Source organism: Castor canadensis, chromosome 1 (genome assembly GCF_047511655.1).
Source record: "Castor canadensis chromosome 1, mCasCan1.hap1v2, whole genome shotgun sequence".
Lineage (NCBI taxonomy): Eukaryota > Metazoa > Chordata > Mammalia > Rodentia > Castoridae > Castor > Castor canadensis.
In genome coordinates this window covers 96,128,315-96,149,744 of record NC_133386.1, presented here as the reverse complement: position 1 = coordinate 96,149,744, position 21,430 = coordinate 96,128,315, and the positions used below count along the sequence as shown (strand labels likewise).

Here is a 21,430-nt window from a genome sequence, read left to right as displayed (position 1 = left end):
AAAACCAGGTTGCCTTAGATTATGTATGCCAGAAATAAGGATATCTTAGATAAATAGCTAAGTAAGAAGCTAAAATTATTATCTGATTATTCAGATCCTTTAATTCTATTTCTAATCAATCTCACCTTAGGAGATAGCCTTAGACATCTCCATTTAGTTGCCCTTGCCATATTTCCCATGGTAAAAGTAATCCTGATGAGTAATATATTTTAAAATGAAAGAATTGAGTTTTAGTTACTAATGAAAGAATTGCAGGGCTGCTACATTAGAAGATTTTACATATAAGCAAAGAATGCAAGGTCAGAAATTGTCCAAATACATAGTGCCTATTTTTCAAATATCATTTAGAGCAAAGACTCTTTTCTATCCATATATACCTTCTATGAAATATTCTTGACACATGGAGAACTCAGTAAATAACTGAAAACTCATAATTTAAGGTTGATATCATAGGCAAAAATGCTATAACCATACTAAAAGATGATGGGATGGAATTTTAAAATTCCACAGTGAGGTAAAGAAAATTAGCTAAACTAGACGAATGTTCTATTGCTGCTAGGTGCAGCAACTATTCTCTTTGATACCTGGATACTGGGTATATAGTGAGTGCAGCTAATTGCAGATCTTTGGGGTTCCTTTGCAGTTCAGAAGCTAGAAACTTCTGTCCATAACATGACCACATCAATTTTCAAAGACCAATGTATTTTGAGATACCCAGAAGTAAAAATTTGGATTTCTCCATAATTAAAATTCTAAAAATTTCTCGCTGTTCAACATAAAAATACTATCAGAAACTAGACTTTATGTGTAGCATATGTCAGCAAGATTTCTTTGAGCTTGATATCTAAAATGAGTTTTGTTCATTCTTGCCATATGAACTCAGAATGATAAGAAATAAACAGCATGTGGGATTTTGATGAGAAGGATAACTATGCAGGTTATCACTGTGAAATTCCTCCTGTGCTGCATAAGAATTAAGGAGCATTAAACAAAACCATTTATTTTGCCAAGGGAAAAATTTCATTAGAATTGTAAAGCATGATTAAAGAACACTCCTTTAATATTTGAAGTTGTCTAAACCAGCCTTAATATACTAAGTTTCTTAACTGGTCTAAAAGGATCTTTCATCTGCATAGTTGAGATAGAGTTCCTGCAATCAAATTTACAAAGATTGCCACCTGCTGTTTGGAAAACATTTCACAAATTTGTTTACAAGAAAGACAGTATACCTTATTTGCTAAGTTTATTTGCTTTCACGATGTAAGACATGTTGAAAAATTATCATATAAAAATGTAAATCCTTTTTTATATTATACCGTACATTTTTGGTATTATTGACATTTTTTTTTACTCTTTTCAAAGTGTCATTTGAAGAGAACAAAAATTATTTACAAGTATATAGTTTCATAATTAAACTGAATTCTCTAATTGGCTAAATAATTTACAGGTTAGTGCTTATATAGAGACAATATATAGTGTACATACATATGTGCATATGTGTGTATATATATGTATATATACCAAGCTTTTGAATATACCTTAATCTGACACTTTTATATAAACACAATTTGCATCATCCATCAAAAGCTGTATATGACTGTTAAATTAAAAGACATTAATGTACAGAACAAACTGTTTTTTAATCAAAATAGAGTTTGCCCATATTTATCCTTTAACGTTTCATGTGCAGTCATCTTACTTTCTTATGGAGAGAAGCATTTATAAATAACTCCATTTTCCACAGTAGACTTGATGTATGCACTGATTTCTAATCTGCTGGATTTGCCTCTAGTCACTATGTAGCACTTTTGTGAGCAACAGTTGTAGAGTTCTTAATTTCAGTCATTATATTGCTTCAAATTTACACATTGACAATATAAATTGGGAAAGCTTTCAGTTACCATAACACTTTATCTTTTCGTTAATAACAAGGCCTCAACAAATGTTTCTTTTAAAACACTGTTTTTTTTCTAATATTATTTTTAGTACTGTTCATTCTTATTTTTTAATTCAAGTTTCTGGGAACAACTACTATTTATTTTTATGCTTCACTTAATTTTAATGCAAAACAAATTAATCAGGTTTGCCCAGAGACCCTTGCTTGTCAAAAGGAAAAATATTACATACCAACATCTTTGTGTGGGTAGTTAATGAAAATAAAGATTAATCATCAGGATTTAATCAAGAGCTGTCTACTAAAAATGGAAAATAAAATATTTGCCTATCAAGATTAATATTTTTATTTATGGGTAAACAGATAAAAAAGATATTAAGACAGCATCATTGGCCACAAAAAGGATGTTTCTTTTGTCTTCATAAGAAAAGAGAATCATAGGGATGAAAAAATTATTTTTAAAAATACTGCTGTTTGGGAAATAGAGTAGCTACAGGGGAGATAAGTGTCCCAATTTTTAAATTGGTCAAGCACACCAAATAATGATTTCATTCATCTCAATCTCATTGCACACCCTCAGGCACTGGCAGTTAAAATGGTTGGATGGTAATAATTTCACTGGTTTTGTTATGCTTCTTCAATGTGAAACGTTCTATTTTAAATTTTTTCCCAGCATTTTCCTGGCTAATATTATTCAGAAAGCAAATATTACTGCTGGGTGGCCTAAGTTTACTTTTTGGCTTCCTGGGGACCTCCTTGCTCCCAGGGAAGGGCAATCTATAACTCCATTCCTAAGATGCATTACTCTCTAATCATTAATCACCAAGTTGGAATCTATCACTTACAGTAGATATTGCATTTGATTTATAAATAAAATTTCCTTTTTGGAACTATAGTTGCTTTGTCTGCAAATGTTAAGTGAAGCTTGCAGGTTGAGATTGCTCAGAAAAACTTGCAAAGTAAGATAGTCATATCATAAATGTACACAGTAATAGCAACTTAGGCCAAAGATGTAGCAATGATTGTGATTTTTATCTTTAAATACCATACCAAGGGAGAGCAGAAATAGTGTTTGAATTGAAAACATGTCTTAAACACTGTAATGCTTTTGTATTAGAATTTGGCAACCTGTAATACAGGAAATGTGAGCCTCTACACACACACCCAATCCCCACTTAGAAATGTTCCTCATGGAGTTATCTCTGAAAGTTTGTTTTCCAACAGAATTACTTCCTTTCTGGATACCAAGAGAGACTTCATTTTGTTTCTGAGTAATTTTCTTTAATGTTAGCCTTAGGACAAAAAAAGAATCACAAAACATGCTAACTTTGTGCTCCAATCTTTTGCAAGTGCGTCCTCTCATGTACAAAGCAATGCTTCTCAAACTTCAGTATTCTTAAGAATCATCCTGACAGCCTATTGGAACAGATTTCTGGGTCAGCCCCTTAGCAACTCTATTGTGGGTGACTATTAAAATGCATTTCTAATAAGCTGTCAAGGTCATACTGATAATACTGTTCTGCAGGTCATCCTTTAGATTGCAATGGCCTGTCACAGGAAAACAATAGTAATAATAGAAATATGACAAGATTAGCAAAGAAATGGAATACAGTCCTCCATTTCAGCTCCATTGGTGAAAGTTGAGATATTGCTTCAACTAAATTGCAAAATTTTATTTTATTTTATTTATTTTTTATTCGTCATCCTTCACATGCTCCTATAATCTGTTGATAATGAAAATATTGACAATCCATTTCAAGTCTTTCCAGCTAACTCAAGTTTCAGCCTTAATAAAATCTCTTCACAACAGTTACTAAGGAAAAATAGGGCTATTATCTAGTCATCATGGAGAAAGGGTGTTTAGTCATTATCCAATTCTCAGTTTTACAGTTCTCACTTTTCCTATTCCACAAAGAGCAGGAGAAACAGCTTAGCTGTCATTTGACCAAGTTTGACATAACACTATGCAATGCCAGGAAACAGATCTCCTACAGTCCTGCTGAGATTCTCCCCAGTACCTCTCTTCCTGAGCAGGAGTATAGCTTTACTGACTCTTATCTGCCAAGACTATCAGTATTATACACACAGGCAAGTGTACTGTACGCAGTGCTTTCTGTGAGAATGGTGTCAGAAGGAAGTAGCCTATGTTACTTATTTTTCTCAAGTTCCTGTTAGTGGACTGATGGATTAATCACTTCCAGTACAAATATTTTGTCTTTCTTAGAGACAAGTATAATAAGCTTTATAAGTTAGGCTGTTCTAAATTGTCCATACTACTTCATTTTAGGGCTAATGAAATCATATTTGAAACGAAAATATGGCAATGTAAATTTTTCACTTCCTTATCTAAAGAGCAAAATCTCATAGTGCTCTACACCAAAATATTTGCATACAAATTGGCACCTGCTTTACCTTTTTCATTCAAAACCACAAATAGTTCATCCCGAATAGTACTTTTCAAAGCTCCTATTTTACCAAAATTTTTGTTATTTTTTGCTATTGCATTTTATCTGTATACTTTATAAGGAATTGTGTTGTTATCTGTTGAATTCTTCAAAAGCTTAAAGAAAATATTTTCACTGAACACTCAAGTGTTCACACCAGTTCACCTAAAATCAAACACAGAGTTCGTGTTGACAGTAGGTGGCACTAGGTATTGACTTCTTTCATCTTAAATGTTCTTTTTGTTTTTGCCAAGTCACTTCAAGTATATAAAAACAGAGGAGTAAGTTAGAACTTGGAGATACTCTATAAGTGAAAGAAATATTTAAAATCGTGTCTGCATTTCTCCCCCCAAAGCATGAGTTTTATTAACTAATTCTGTCTACAGCTCTGGAACAAACTGGCTGAATTTTATAGGCAGAACTGAGGAGAAACCACAGAAGTCTGAAAGAACCTGGTGTATACCAAGTAGCATTGAAAGTCCTTTACTCAAACCTGTTGCTATGGAGATAATTATTACCATAAATTGTTTTATTAGATTGCTCATCAGATGAGACTTTAAGTTTTCTAGCTGAGTGGCCGCAGGCAAGATTCTTCTCTCTACCTTGGTTTCCTCATGTTTAAAATGGGACTAATAATTCTGTTATCCTCATGAGGTTGTTCCTATTATTAAAATTTAATGAATTAAAACACATAATGCACTTAAAAGAGGAATTCATAGTGATACACACACGTAGCTGATATAATGGTAAATTGTTACAACTTGAGACAGACAAAAACCATTTTCCATATGAAGAATATTGTTGTGGCCCAGTACATGCCTGTAATCTCAGCACTTGGAAAACTGAAGCAGGGGAATTACAAATTTGAGATCAACCTGGACTGCATAGTGAGACCCTGTCACAAAAAAACAAAAAAGAATACTGTTATGAAGCATACTTCATAAACACTCTTTTTCCCTTAGACCTTAGCAACAATGCATTCTTCACAAGAATTGTTTCCACCTCTGAAATTAGAGTTGTGAGCCCTGTGGACTTTTACCTTTCCCTCTGCCTCTGCCTCTGCCTACGCACACCCCAGCACAAAAAATTCACAAAACATAGTAACTCATGATTTTCCAGCAAGTAACATTTGAAATGTAGGGTCACGAGTAGTGGATGTTTCTCTTTTTTTCTGCATGCTAGCTCTCCTGTTTAGATTCAATTTCTCTTTAATGCTCAAATTCTAGCATATGAGGTGAAAACTAATTTTCCACATCAAATTGATTTAAGCCCTGTATAATTTCTGCTATTTTTAAGAGACAGAAAATCAGTTTGAATAGACAGATTAACAGCTAATCACTAGGTAATTGCTACCTTGTTTTAAGGGGGCATACTAACTACATACTTGTGATTTCAAGTACAGTTGCATCTTACAAGTGAGTTTTTGTATCTTTGCACTAGTAATAGCAAACGATGGGATCATTCAACTGATGAGCACAGTTGTGTTCCACTTTGCTAAGGCATAAAAATACAAGAGTCCTTCATATTGCTGCTATACAATAATATGTTTTTATTTTGAAAGTGGCCTCAGCCTAATTGTGTGTTTTCTAATTTACAAAATACACATAGGTAGCATTAAACAGGAAAAATTAACATGAAATCTCTATCTCTAGCTTATGTTTCTCTCTTGAGCTTTGGTTTCATATACCTACTAAGTATTTGATAATACCTGAATGTGCTCAAATCCCTCTAACACAAAACTATTTTCAACACCTCCTCTCCCAAGTCATCTCTTTCTCATGTGTTGTACCTCAGGATATAGCACACTGTACATTCTTCTGTCATTTATTTCTCTGTCTTCTCACCTCTTACATCCAGTCAGTCATTGAACTCAGCCCATTCTACCTTTTAAATACATTTGATACTCGTCCACTTCCTATTGCCACTTCCTGTGATTCTTTGCCCCCACCCTCCCTGCATCTTTTGGAAGGTCTTCCTTCAGTCTCACTTTCCTTCAATCCATTCTCCAAACATCAGCATAGTATCTAAAGCATAATAAATTTCCCTTGCCCTTAAAATAAATGCCACTTAGTTATCTCCTCACTTGTCATCCCTCCCCCTCCTGCTATTCCCTGCCTCTCCTCATCGCAACTTAAACTCTACCTATTCTGAACTGGTCCAGTTTCTTGGACATACCCTGTTGTCTTCACATCCTGGGTCTTCCCACAAGTAGTTCCATGGAACACTTCCCTTTCTCCTTGGTGAACTCTTATTTATTCATTACATCTCAACTTGGACACCCCTTTTGGGAATCCTTCTTTGTCCTGTAGAGTACTAGAGCATCCAGAACTTTCCAAATCATAATGAGCATCACACTACACTGAAATTTCTCATCTTATTGTCTCCCTGTCCATCTTGGTGGTTGAAAAACCTTGACTATTCTTGTTCATCTTTCTTATGTGCAGTGTTTAACAAAATGAATGAGACATTATAAATGCACATTAAATATTTGTTGAATGAATTCCAGAAGTGACACTAAGAAGAACCCAGAAAGGTTCCCAGTTCTGGGGACTTCACAAAACATAGATGGAGGAAAGTAAATTGTTATTTCAGTGTCTAAGCTATTTTGCTTTTGATAAGCAGAAGTAGTCTTATTTTCTTAACTAAATTAGTTAAAGGTATAATCTTCAAAGAGTGCCATATTACTTTTGATGGAAAAGTTTGATTTGCCATTACTACTGAAAAGCTAGAAACCCTGGGCTCCCCTACTGTCTTCCTTTTACTCATTTGTTTTCTGGCTTTCTGTCTCCAAGAAATATGATGAATCTAAGGCTTTGTGAATTTAGACCTGAGCAAAACATAAAGGTTGTTGATTTCTCTGGGTTTAAAACATTGTCGGTTTTGTTTTGTTTTACTTTGTCTGAATGTGCATAGATGAGATAACCATTAAGTGAGTCAGTAATTGAATACTGGTTACATGAGGGAGAAGTACTACTAACCAACCTTGTCCTTACCCAGAAGAAGGATGCATGTAGGTGTATAAGGGGATATTACATAGGGGCCACCTTCTCTTCTAAGTTGGATGTGACCCTCCAAGGCCACCTCCATAGTCAACACCTGATACCCTGGAGAACTCTGTTCACCAATTTTTACTATTCTAGAGTAGCTAACCTCTCTTTCTGCTAATAAGTAGATGGCTACTAGGAGATCATTTTTCATACACACATTCACACTTATGCACTCTCACACACACACACTCTCACACTCACACACACACTCGTGCATGTATGCACACAAAAAATTATCCTCAATATTTTGCAGCAGCATCTTTATTGTCTCTGATCTTTAGAACTGACATAACTGAAAACTAAATCTTTTAGCCAGAGGAGACAAATAAATGAATAAGCTAGAAAAATATGTAGACAGACAAGGTGATTGACAAGTGTTTTTGGAGAATAGTAAAGCAGGTGAGAGTGTCAAAAGAGTCATTGAAGGGGTTGAACTGACCAATGTAAAGTATACTCACAGCAGGAATACACGGAGAAACCCCTTTGACATTGACTTGGGAATTAAAAATGAAAGACAGGTCTGTAAAATAGGTACAGTGTGTGTGGAGGGGGTTGTTTGTGGAGGGGAGAGGGTGAATGGAGGAGAAGAAGGTGAGGAAATATGGTCGATGGACTTCATATACATATACAAAATAGCACCATGAAACTTCTTGTAATTTCTTCAAGTGAGATGGAGAAGAGTTAGGGTGAAGTGGTGGGGATTATCTAACCAACCTACAATGTCAGGCTATTTGGAGTTGTCAAAATGAATCCTGCCTGTACAACAAATATATTCTAATACAAGGCAGAAAAAAAAAGTCATTGCAAAGGTGAGATTCAAGCTAGCATTAAAGGTGGTAAAGACGTAAGCCATGCGGATATTTGAGGAGAGAGAAGAAGGATATCCTGGGCAGAAAGAACGATTTTATGCCCAGTGTAGGCTAGTGTAGCTGGGAAGGAGGTGGTGAATGTAGGAGTGGGAGTTGAAGTAAGAGGGCCTGATGGAAGCACCTTCTAACAGTCCAGTTAAATATTAAACACTGTACTTACATGAAAAGAAGACATATTCATTTTCCCTAACTAGTATGCCTTTAAAAAGAAATCATGAATTGACCCATATTTCCAGACCGATAGTTACTACTACTGCCAACCTTGATTCTGAGAATCATCAGTTTAGCTGCAGACCCAGTAAACATTTCACCCTATTGGCCCACCACTGCCTTCTCGTGGTTAATACTTGTAATTACTAGATATTCTGACCACCTCGTGGACTATGGGGGAGGAGAACAGGAAGGGAAGTCTTTCTCCAGAATAAGGGAAAGCTTTCTGAAACCACTACAGCTAAATGAACAAGTTCAATGAGAAAATTGCTCCTTCATTGGTTTGTATCTACACTGAGTCAGGACACAGTAGAAGTTATAGCAACGGGTTTTATGAAATGAATTTAATGAAGACATTTTGAGTTTAAAAGCACAAGGAACTGAAAAGCCAGGACAAGTGATGTGAAAGTAAAAGATTAAAACTGTGACCACAGTGAGGAAAATTACAGAATTGGGATGTGTGGATGGAACAAAAAGATTTATCAGACGTAGTAGTAATGTTAGACAAACTACTGTCATACATTATTATAGACTAGTCATTTTACATAGAATTCAATTACATAGCAATGTATGATATGTTTTGTGATTGATAGCACTTACTCTGTTTTTCCTTTTAAATATTCTATACTTTTTTGAGTTTACAAAGACACAATTGTCATTTATTACACCATGTACAAAATGGTAATTAGCTAATTTAAATTTATAATAAATGAAATTTGAAATTCAGTTCTCATCCCCCCCTCCCCCCAACCACATTTCTTCAACTCCAGAGCCCTATTTGGCAAGTGGTTGCCACATTAGGCAGTGAAAACAGACGGTGTTTCCATCACTGCAGAAATTTCTATTGAACAGCGCTGGTCTGTTATGTTGTTTGCTGAGTAAAGAATGATTTACTTAACAAACATGTTTTGAACACCTACTATATGCTAAACACCATGGGAGTTCATTACAGCAATGAGAAAGAATTAAACTAAAGCATGTTTAGTTCCCTGAAAATTAACATGTGGGAATTGGAGAGGTTTACACATAGCCAATTATTTTCACTCCATTGTGAAAAATGCAAATTTGTGTATTCAATGACAGGCACATTAAAAAAGGCTTCTTGGAGAAAATACATCATTTAAGCTGTGTTGTAAAGATAAATAGGAATTTTACTTTTTAAAAAGTGACAGTTCAAACCCTAGTACTGCAAAGAGAGCGAGAGAGAGAGAGAAAGGAGAGAATATTTTAAGTGGGAGAGACAGCATTAGCAAGGAGAGAAGTATGAGTTGCTGTGGAGTATTTCAGTGCATGACCATTAGTTCAGCGTGGCATGCATAGGAAGTAGGTATGAGTCATATAGGCTAGGTCTTACTATAAGGGCCTTGGCATCACCCTGAGCATAGTTCTCTTTATCCTGGCAAGACTGGGGAACCAAGGAAGGGGTTTAAGCAGCAATTTATGGAATTCGTTTAGCAATTACTCTGCTATAAGGCATGAAAATTGATTTAAGCCAAGACATGGATATATAGGGCCATAGATTAGTAGTAGAAAGCTTGTCTAGCATGCACAAGGCCTGGGATTCAATTTCCAATACCACAGGGAAGGAAGGAAAGAAGGAAGAGAGGGAGGTAGGGAGGGAGGGATGAGGGGAGGGGAGAGGAGGGAAAGTTAAAGGGGATTGATACCCAGTTATTCAGGTCACAGAGCAGGCATCATCCCTGACTCCTTTTTCATTTTCATTCCCCACATCATTCAGTCTACCTCCTAAATTTACCTGTGTCCACCTGCTTTTTTCATCTCTAGTCCAGTCATCCTTCCTAAACCTGTCATGTCAGTGATACCTTAGCCTTCTCAATGGCCTTGCCAATCTATTTTACCCACTGAAGATAAACTTACCTTCTTAAAATTAAGAGTTCACTCATGCAAATTCTTTGCTTACTTCCTGCAGTGGCTATCCCCTTAGCCCTGCTGGCTCTATCTGGGCTGTTCTCACACCATCATGCCACTCTCCTTACTGTTCTTCCAGTCTCACAGGCCTCACTGACCATAGCTCTACCCTGCTTCAAGACCTTTGCACACACACATTGCCTTCCCTGCCTGGAGCCTTAGTGCTTGCTCTTCACATTGCAGCCTCAATCAAATGTCGTTTCTTCTGGGAAACCTTCTTTGATCCCTCAGATTTGACATTGAAACAACACTCCGTGCTTAATACATGAAATGCTTATCATAATTGAATTCAAGTACCTGTGCATAGTTGTTTTGCCTCTGCTTTCTCCCTTTAATGGAAAGAACTATGAGGCACCATTTGTGCTTTCTCTTGCACCACTAGGCCTCTGTACAACAGGCCTAGCACAGGTTTCGTAGGTATGTGAATGCATCTGTGAGTTTGCTCCCTAATTCAAACAGGTCATGATGAATGCCTGGGTAAGTGGTAGAGGTAGAATCATGGAAGATTAAGAGAAGAAAAATGCATAGAAGATGGATATGATGTTTTTAGTAATGGGGAAAAGTTTTATATATCACTACCAGAGTTGGGAAATACAAGGATAGGAAATAAACAGCAGCATGGGGTAAAGGGTGGAGTTGAAGTGGGGACAATTTGACTTTAATATTTCTTTGGAATAATCAAGTTAAAAAAATGCCACTTTGTCTCTGCTAGTCTAAAACCCAAAAAGACACAAGAACCAAAGAAACACATACATGTTTCTTTTAATACCTGGAGATAGAGACATGTGTTCAGGGATGACTGCAGTAAAATGAGCAAAAGTTTGAGTTGGAACTCAACTGATTGCTTTATTATTGCAGCTCCAATGTGTCCTGATTTTTTTCTTTTCCCACCACTTTCCTTCACTGACATTAACCTGAGTCATCTTGTTTCGTAGCAGTGACTTTGCTCACCACTGTCTCATCTCTTGGCTTTACTTTTCCTTCCTGGTATTGTCACCTCTCCTTATGAGGACACTTTTTGGGCTTCCATGGCCACCTGGTGAGAGGCTGATGGAGCAGCACAGAACAGCAGAAGAATATGTTCTCCATGGGATGAGGGACAGACACAACAGTCAGTGACAGATTTCCCAGCTTGCTTGAGAGAGAAGGCAGTTATGGATGTTTGGTTGGTGTTGGATGTTGTATCCCTTAATTTATTTCTCTGCTATTTCTTGAGATACTGGGGAGGGAATTCTCAGGGAGGCTTTCCCTACCATTGCTTGAGTTGTGCATTTTTTGATAATTTTTATTTTGTTATAGTTTTGATTTATGGTAACCTAGCCTCTATTCATCACCACCATTCTCAAGCCAGAGTCAGTGACAAAACCTGTTCTTAGTTCCCAGGAAGAGGCCTTGCCAGCCTCAGCAAAGCACTCTTGCCCTATCAAACAGCCTGGTGCATTGAAGGAGCCAGGAGGGCATGACTTAGCTCCTGAAAGTAGTGGGGACTAGGCACCCTAGCAAAGCGACTCTTCCCTGATCAATGTTCCCCATCTGCACTTATTTTCTCCTCTACATATGACATATAATAAAAAGAATATTTGAGGGTGGGAGCAGGGAGCAGGGGGGAGAAATGACCCAAACAATGTATGCACATGTGAATAAATGAATAAAAAATAAAATAAAATAAAATTCTTGTAACTTTCTTGCAATGGTGTCACTTTCATTAAATCATCACTGGAAAAAAAAGAATATTTGAAATCTGAAAAAGAATAAAGTTCATTCTCCTCTCTTTGCCTGTTTTCCCATGTAGTAAATGAGGATAATAGTCATCTCTATCTCATAGTTGGAAGAGATCAAATGAACCCATGTATGTAAGACTCCAGATAAGGGATCAGTGAATGCTAATGTGTTGATGGTCATGATAATATTTTAAATGATCTAAGGAGAGCATTTGAAATGAGGAAAAGTAAAGTATGGATGATTCTGCAAAGGACACAGGAAAGGAAACCAAGAAAAGAAAATAGTCTGAGTGTTTGATGGAAACTTAAGTCAGGTGGTTTACTAACACCTAAAGAAAGTACTTTCAAGAAGAAGGAAAAAGTAAAAATATAATGGGCTCTAGTGACGATCCAGTGAATAGACGGAGGTGAGCACATTAGGGCTGATGGGAGGTCACTAGTGATGTCAGGAAGACCTTGTATCAAAATGGGGCTGATAAAAGTTGAGCCAATTAATATAAAGTGCCAATCAACCATTAAGCAAAGGTTCCACAAGTTGGGAACAATTGCCGATTTGTTTTAATGAGAACCTAGAATAAATATGTATGTACTTCATCTCAGAGGAAGAAGACTATCTCGAACAATTCAAGGTAACAAGGAGGGTACTTGGAATGTCAAAAGGAAGTGACTAGGAGTTAGCATTCTAGGGTCCAGTACTGATGACCCTCTCACCAGCTGTGCCACCTTGGAGAAGCCGCCTCTTTTTGGCCTTGGTGCCCTTGTCTGTAAAGAAGGAACTGGTGATCTAAGACGACACCTTCAGTTCTGAAATGTCCACATGTTTAAGCCATCATCTTGTTTTGAGAAAATCCAATTTCAAAATTTAATGTGTCCAATTGCATTTTTCACATACTAGTAGCTATTATTCTGAAGTAGAATTGGTAAGAGTAGATTCATTGTTGTCATGGATTAAATAGTATGTTATTTCCAAGGAAAGATATTTCTCTCAGGAAGTCACACTTATATATTTACTTAGGAACTTAACTATTATTTGTAATACTGAAGATCAAACGCAGGGTCTTGCTGAAGTAAATAGGCCAGTGCTCTGCCATTGAGGCCAACTGATTACCTTTTAGGTCCTCATTTGTCAAGGCATTTATGTAACCAGACATCCATTCATTTGTTCATTTGTTACACAGTTTGAGCAACTTTTGTGTGCCAGACACAATTATTAGGAAAGAGTGCTACAAGGATGAGATGACCAGCACGAGGTCCTATGGCAGTTGTGAAGACAAAGATACGACGTCTAAATAGCAGTGCTGGTGAAAAGCACAACAGTAGAGGTGTCCAGAGAAGGAACTAATGTTCTTTCATCTCAAGAAAAATGTCAGGTTTAAGTAAATTCAGATGGAGCTCATTACTTCATGATTCTTGGGCTTTTTATTATAATACTGAAATGTATACATGCTATTCTGAAAACTCCTTTTAACTTTATTATTCTGTAATTAAATTGAGATTTCAAAAAGATCAAATCAATTAATTATTAAGTCATATAGCATGACTGATATTGTTACTCCTGGTTCAAGAAATAAAAGCATATATCTATGTTAAATATATGTGTGTGTGTGTGTGTGTGTGTGTGTGTGTATGTGTATAAATGCACTGGGTTGAGGATGTAGCTCAGTGTCAGAGTACTTGTCTAGCATGCATGAATTCCTGGGTTTGATCCCCAGCACTGCAGAAAAACAAATAAATAAATAATAAATATTTAATCTTAACACTATTCATTAATAATTCCAATATGATTTTTGGTTCATTGGAAATCCTTTATTATATAACATCCCAAAATATTATGAGTATTGGAATGATTTTTGATTGATATCCTTGAATGTATTCAATTTATAGGCAAATCCAAATGACTTAAAAAAAAGTCCAGCCCACACAGTAAGCAGTTTCTAAAGAAACTATAAAGATTTTGTAGATTATGAAATGAAAACCAGAGGGGTTTTGTTTATGAGGCCGTCTCTAACATTTCAGTAAACAATGCACTGTAAAGATGAAAGAGCTCTGCGTTAGAGCAGTGCACTTGAGGATTCCTTATTGGTAATATTTTTTAAAATAAACACTGCTGACATTCAAGCCCCCTGTTTTAAATTGCAGCACCTTATGAAATATGCCCAGAGGATTATCTGATTTCGATGGTGTGGAAAAGGACTCCAGCAGGAGATCTAGCATTCAACCAGTGCCCGCTAAATGCCACAGGTACAGTAAGACGACCCACCTACCACCAATGATACTGTCAAAATGGCATGCCAGGTTTGCTGATGAAGTCATGCTTTTGTCCTATATCCAAAAATAAGTCTGTTCAATAAACAATTAACAAAACAACTTAATAAAGTACTTCATAAATGGAGTCAATGAAGAGACCCAGAAAATATCACCAATACAGTGATCTTTGTGTGACTCACATGCATTAGAACAGAATTCGGAGTAACAATTTCATGTGCATGTTTTTTAAAGCCCCAAAAATGTATACGCCCAATTTTTAGCCTGCCTCCTAATTATGTGATGCCTTCACGCATCCTGTTATAAAGCTTCTCTCTGTTCTTTGTGACGCGCAGGCACCACTAGCAGACGCTGCTCTCTCAGTCTTCATGGAGTGGCCTTCTGGGAACAGCCGAGCTTTGCAAGATGCATATCAAATGAGTACAGACACTTGCAGCATTCAGTAGGTGCAAAGCCAGCTTTAGTACTTGCTCTGTTTATTCTTTGTTAATGACCGTTGTGTGAGAATTTAACCTTCTGTTGTACAATCAAATAAGTAAAATCTCTGAAAAAATGCCCAAAGGAACAAGGAATGTGATAAAAAGCTGATTTCTATAAGTCAGAGCTAAATTGTTTTGTTCTTCCAGCTTGGGTTTTTATGGATTCTGTTGTTTAAATGAAAATTTTCTTTGTCTAATAGGGGAATGGCCTGAGCAAAATCTGTTTTATCTGCAGAAGTGAAACTATGCATCATGATTTGTTCCTGTCTGTGAAAGATTAATTTCAAAATATCATACATTTTGAAATTAAATTCTTTAACTGTTCAAGAGTTGGGAAATGATAAAGCTGTGTTACTTAGTTATCAAATTTCTCACTGCAATTTGAAATTAAAATATGAAAGAAATGGCAGCTCATTGTCCCTAGAGAAATCTAGTTAACTCAAAAAGATCACATGACCAAATTTTCCAAAAATAGCTTTCTTCTCCCATACATCATTAAATTATTCACAGAGTGTGAAGTCCGAATGTCTTTAGCATGATTCAATTTTGCTTGGTATTTTACAAGCACGACTTATCGCCATTGTCAGAGACTACTGTCATTTCAGACTGGCAGGAAAGAAAGCCTCCATACATTAACGCTATGGGACACAGAACAAAATGCCAGCAGCAGCCAGGGTGGAAAGTTGAAAGTTGGCGGGAGCAGCGTTTACTTAAGAGCTTTGTGTTTTCTTGTGCTTACGTTTTCTCTTAATGTTCTTACTGTCAATCAGAAATATATGTATTCTTAAAAGCCTGAAAAATGTTCTTGCTTGTAAATAGAGAAATCTAACTTGTACAATAACAACCTAAATTAATGGAATTAGTACTTACTTATCAGGAAAGCAAAAACTCATTTTATAAAATCTGAAAACTAAATGCTGTCTAAATATATTTACATACCAAATCAGAAATTATATTGATTATTTAGCTATCAAGAACCTTATTTCTGTCATTATATATACAGATTATGTATATAATCATATACCTGTACGTACATCAGGACTTGATAGTAAGGCTACATAAAACCTTATTTCTGTAATAAATATGTATTTATATGTTATCTAAAAGTATAATACAAGTAGAAATATATGTATAAATCTCCTATATAGTCAAATAATCATCAATTTAATTACTGATTATTAGCATTTGATTTTCATTTTTAATATACTTTTATATTTATATACATTAACATACATTTACACATAATGGCAGGATATAATATATAGTTTAGATTTATAATATTGATTGCAAAAATATGAAGCATAACCTCTTTTACAAATAGCTGTGAGTTAGAGCATTATATTACAGAATTACATATAAGCAAAATATTTTTATGAATTTAAAGGAATTATTTTTGCCTAGTTTCAGACATTAGGCTTTGTTTACTTTAACCTAATTATATCTATATTCAATTTTTATTTGATCATGGTAGCAAATGGAACAATTACATGAATTAAGTAAAAAATAAGCCAATCCTTAAAACTTTGCAGTAAATTTTTACTTTCTAAATTCAATTTTTGCACAGAAATCCTGAATTAGTTTGTATTGAGTACAAGCTGTCTGATAATGTGAATAGAAGAAATTAAATCCCAAATTGTGATTCCTGTAAAAATAATTGAGGCAATAAACTAATAACCTATTAATGTACATATGCCCTTGTTTACTTGGGTACAAAAATCAGATGCATAATTGTGCAGAATGCAATGCATTTATGTACTCAGCTCCTAAAAAGTACCAGGCACTTGCTAGGCACTTTCAAAACATTAACATCAATCCTTCCAAGGACACAGAGTGTGGATATTCTTCCTTGCTTCACCTAGAAAGAAAGTGAAAATCTAGAGAAAGCAACCACTTAAATGAGGTAGAGTGGAAGTTATATCCCACACAAATTATTCCAAACCCTAGTCTCTTCTCTGGAGGCCACATGCCTTCTTAGCTCTTGATGTGAAGTTATCTGCCCTGGGCTCTGGTGCTGGGCACAGCATTTTCTGGTTTCATGTGCTCAGGAAAGCCCCATGTTCTCACTCAGGTCTTTATTTGCTATTTATAGAATGAGGGTATCCTCATTTAGCCTGTCTGTAGGTTGGGGAATAAATAGATGAGACACTTCCTTTACTGTTTACAAATTACAATAGGTTTGTAACTATGAGGTATTAATATGTTTATATATAGAAAATTCATTCTGATTTTATTCTGAGTTTAAAAAATTCCCCCTACAAAATCCTTTCAGAACCCCACATATTAACTTGAACTTGCATATAGAGAAATATAAACTAGATAGATGTGAATAAATAGAGAAAGAGGAAAGGAGAGGTGGAGAGAGGGAAGATAGGTGTTTGTGTATTTGACAGAGGATCATGCTTAACTACGCCTATGGAAATAAACATACGAACAAATGCACACATAAGCAAATCTAATGATTGCCTGAAGATAATGATCTTCAACTTTACATATTCAGAGAAATACAGGGTCATTCTGTATCTTAAATCATGATTACTCATATATCAGCCTCATCACCCATACCCGAAAGATGGTAGAGATGGACATGAGGTCAGCCTCTCTGCATGCTCTGCCTATAGTTTTAGGGTTAACTAAATTTTAATAAATTACTTGTAATGCATTGCAGGGAATTATTTAATATACACATAGATCTATGTTTTCCAACTCTTTCACATGTAGATTACTATATGTGGACATAGGCACATAGATAAATGTACATAACTATTTCACAAATATGTAGCAACAGACTAAGTTTGAAATTAAATTTTATTATCAACAAACAAAGTTAAGTATGTTTTATGAACTCTCAATCCCAAACCAGTGGAGACAGACAGAAAGGGGTCATTAATCGGTTTAAAGTATAAAATCAATAATCTGTCATATTGGACATTGAGTTATTTGAGAGCAGGAACTCTGTTTATTATCTTCAGTTCACCAATGTCTAGCACAATGCCAAATATAAACTAGATAGTCCAGAGGTCCTAAATAAAGAATGACTCTTGCTTTTCTTATCAATAGTAGAATACTGGCTGGAGTTTTGGGGAGGTGGCACATCAGACTTATCATTCATGCATTTAAATCAAGTGAAAGAAATAGGCATAATCCCTTAATTATCCAATCCAATAATATGTAGAAATGTGGAGTAACTGACCACACTGCTTTATGAAATGATTTGGCTATTACAAAAGAATTTCTATAAGCTAATACATGTGAAGTTTGATTACAAAGGTATACACTATGCTCCAAATAGTGTTCTTTAAAAAAGACAAGACACAAACACATGCACATATTTAAATGAGTTTGAGAACATAGGAAAAGAGGAGTTATTTGAAATTCATATTTTCACTATATTAATGCTTCATTTGATAATCTGGTATAGTTTTTGAATTTTGTATCAAACAAAGTTAAAATAATTGTAGAGATTTTTGAGTAATAAGCACAGGAGTCAGGTGAACTAAAAGTATCATTTCTTATTAAGTATAAAGTCGCTAGGAAAAAATGTTGGAATATTGTGGTTAAATAGGCCAGCTTCCACCTGATAGAAGCAACTATTTTGTCATTAGTACAGCCAGAAAAGAAGGGGGGCTCGCTATCTTCTCTTTCTCTCTTACAAACACACACACACACAGACACAAACTGGATAGATAGGCTGTGTAGAACGGGCACAACTTACGTCTGCTAAGAAACAGATTTTAAAGTGGCTTGAAGCAAGCACACCCATGCTTTCTCCTAAATTTGTCAGTAGATATGTCACTCCTCCTTAGGAGGGGAGGGGAAGAGTGAGTAATAGGGGACTGAAAAAGGCTAAGGGTGTTGCTCTATACCTAAATAGGGAGAATTAGTTCTTTTTTAATGTTCTTTTTTCCATTAATTTTTTATTAGGATATTTTCATTGTACGAGGGGATTCATTATTATAATTCCAAAGAGGCTTATATTGTACATTGCTTACCTCACCCCATCATCTCTCCCCCTTGACCCCCTCCCTGCCACACTTAAAACTATTGCAAGAGGTCTTTCTGTTCTATTTTGTATAAGTACATGAAGTCCATTACCATATTCCCTCACCTTAATCTCCTTCCTTCATCCTGCCCCCTCCCAAAGATGCTGCTCCTTAAAGTCTGTTTCTATTTTTCAAACCTTCATTAAATAAACTACAAACATTGGGTGATAATTAATCTAGTCATTAAAAGTTTGGCTCCATGGTAAAAGACGGCAGAGAGGTTGAATCTTGTTTAAGGATTTTCTTTCCCCCTCTACTTTTATTGATTGCTTTTCTTTTTAAGGCTAGTGATGATAGAGATAGAGAGGGACAGAGAGACAGAAGCAGGAGACAAAGAGAAATCATTTTGCTTTGTTTTTCTCTCACATGCCCTACCTCCCAGGTGAGTTTTTCTTCATTGTCACAAAACTCCTCACTTGCCACACATTTTTGACCACCATCTCATTGTACAAATGTCTAGCATATAACCTAAAAGAGATTAACACATGTTATCATTAGAGCTTATTTAGGGGATGGGAAAGAGTAGCCAGAACAGCTTTTATAAGGCATTATTTATTAAGTCAAAATATGTAAATTTTGTTCTTTCTTTAATTACCACAAGGAAACTACCACTAAGGTTCAGCTGGTCTGGAGAACTAACAGGTGGTTTAAATATTTAAATGCTCACCAGTTAACTGGGGATGAGGAAGCCTAAGGGACAGAAATTCTGCAGGTTTTAAGCAGAGAAAGACAGTAGAGCCTTGATCAGTAGTTTTATCCTGGATAAACATAATCTCATGAGAGTTCTTGTTGAATCAATGAGGTCAATGAGGAGCAATTAATTGGAGCTGTGATCAGCACATAGTACACATTCAGCAGCCGTGATCTACTAGTAACCCAGTGTCAACACTGACCTGGCATCCATGTACATGCACTTCTAATTAGCGCCCTCATTCTAACTTACAACAGCTTTGGATGGAGTTTCTGGGTTGCTTAGTTTCTTTTTTCAACTTGCGAGGCAAGCACTCCACCACTTGAACCACATTTCCTGCCCGTTATTGGTTTAATAATTTTTTGGACAGGGTCTTGTGTTTTTGTCAGGACCTGTCAGAGACCACAATCTTCCTACTTACATTTTCTGCATGGCTAGGATACAAATGTGATCATGATATCTGGCATATTTTTGGAGATGGAGTCTCACTAACTTTTTCCAGGCTGGCCTCAAACTGCGATCCTCCTAATCTCTACCTCATAACCTAAGTTGCTGGAACTACAGGTCTGAGCCACTGCACCTGGCCTGGACTGACTTTTTATTCATGTTACCAAGTTCCAAAAGTTTTTCAGAGCCCTCTCCCAGAACTCAAATAGTCATTGCAAAACTCAACAATGCCAAGGAAAGATAAAGATGATTTCCTTTAAAATGGGCAGAAGCCTCTTAATTTTTTTGGAACTGCATTTAAAGTTTTAAATCCGAGTTTAAGTGTTTAACTCTTGGTGTTCTATGAAATTCATATATTCTATGGATTTCTGTTATACTCATAAAATTTTCTTTCAACTCTTAAATTCATGTGTCATGGGTTTAGGACAGGGCTGTCAGATTTTTCTGTATGGACAAATAGTAAATATGTCAGACTTTACCTGTCACATGATCTCTGTTAAACCTACACACTCTGCTTACGATCACCTACCAATAATAAATAAGGTTGGGCCTCAGTACAACCTTGTACAAAAAGCTCTCCTCGTCCAGAACATTTATTTTTTAGGATTGTTTTGTTCATTTGTTATTTGTTTTTGTTTTTGTTTTGAAATTACAAATCCTTTGGAATTTTCCATCAAAGAATAGATGAAGTCCATTTTGACTATTTTGCTTTTTTTTCCCTCTATTTTCTTTAACATCTTAGCCATTCTTTAATTTAAATTTCCAATCAGCTAACAGTAATAACTAGATAATTTATGAATCTGCCTTCTACTCTTTCTTTCCTTTTCATTGTCAGACATATCTTGGCCTATGCACATCTAATTTATATATATATATATATATGTATGCATTTATGTATATATTCATACATACAAATGTATATATAGGTTGCTACTGGGGTTTAAACTCAGGGCCTCATGCTTGCGAGGCAGTTGTTTCATCACTTGAGCCAACCCCCAGACTTTTTGTTTGTATTTTTTTTAAGATTGGGTCTTGCTTTGCTTGAGCTAGACTTGAACTTCTGATCCTCCTAACTCCACCTCCAGAGTAGCTGGGTGTATAAGTGCACGGTGATGTCTACCTAGTTTTTGTTCAGCTTTAGCAAACCTTTCCAGAAGAAAACTTTTGGTTGAAATTTTTGGCTTACCTCAGAAGGGATCTCTACTTTCTGAAAATTTACTTTATCTCATCCTCATTGCTTCAGTATTTTTCTGATGCCCTTAAAAAAGTGATTTTTATATTCTGTATGGATTTTCTATTGCGACACAGAATTGGTTTTACATGAATTTGACATTCTACCAAACCAGTAAACTTCAATTATATTACCAAAATAAAATCTTTAGGCACATATAATT

General features: G+C 35.7%; 1 protein-coding gene across 6 annotated transcripts in view; it reads left to right on the top strand.

The window, feature by feature from the left end:
- Positions 1-21,430, top strand: part of Adgrb3 (adhesion G protein-coupled receptor B3) — a 721,663-nt gene that overhangs the window by 311,897 nt on the left and 388,336 nt on the right. For all 6 annotated transcript variants that reach the window (XM_074080490.1, XM_074080476.1, XM_020162286.2 and 3 more), the window contains 2 exons: positions 14,254-14,355; positions 14,715-14,821. In XM_074080490.1, coding sequence (XP_073936591.1) covers positions 14,254-14,355; positions 14,715-14,821 — 209 coding nt within the window. The remainder of the gene's footprint in view (positions 1-14,253; positions 14,356-14,714; positions 14,822-21,430) is intronic.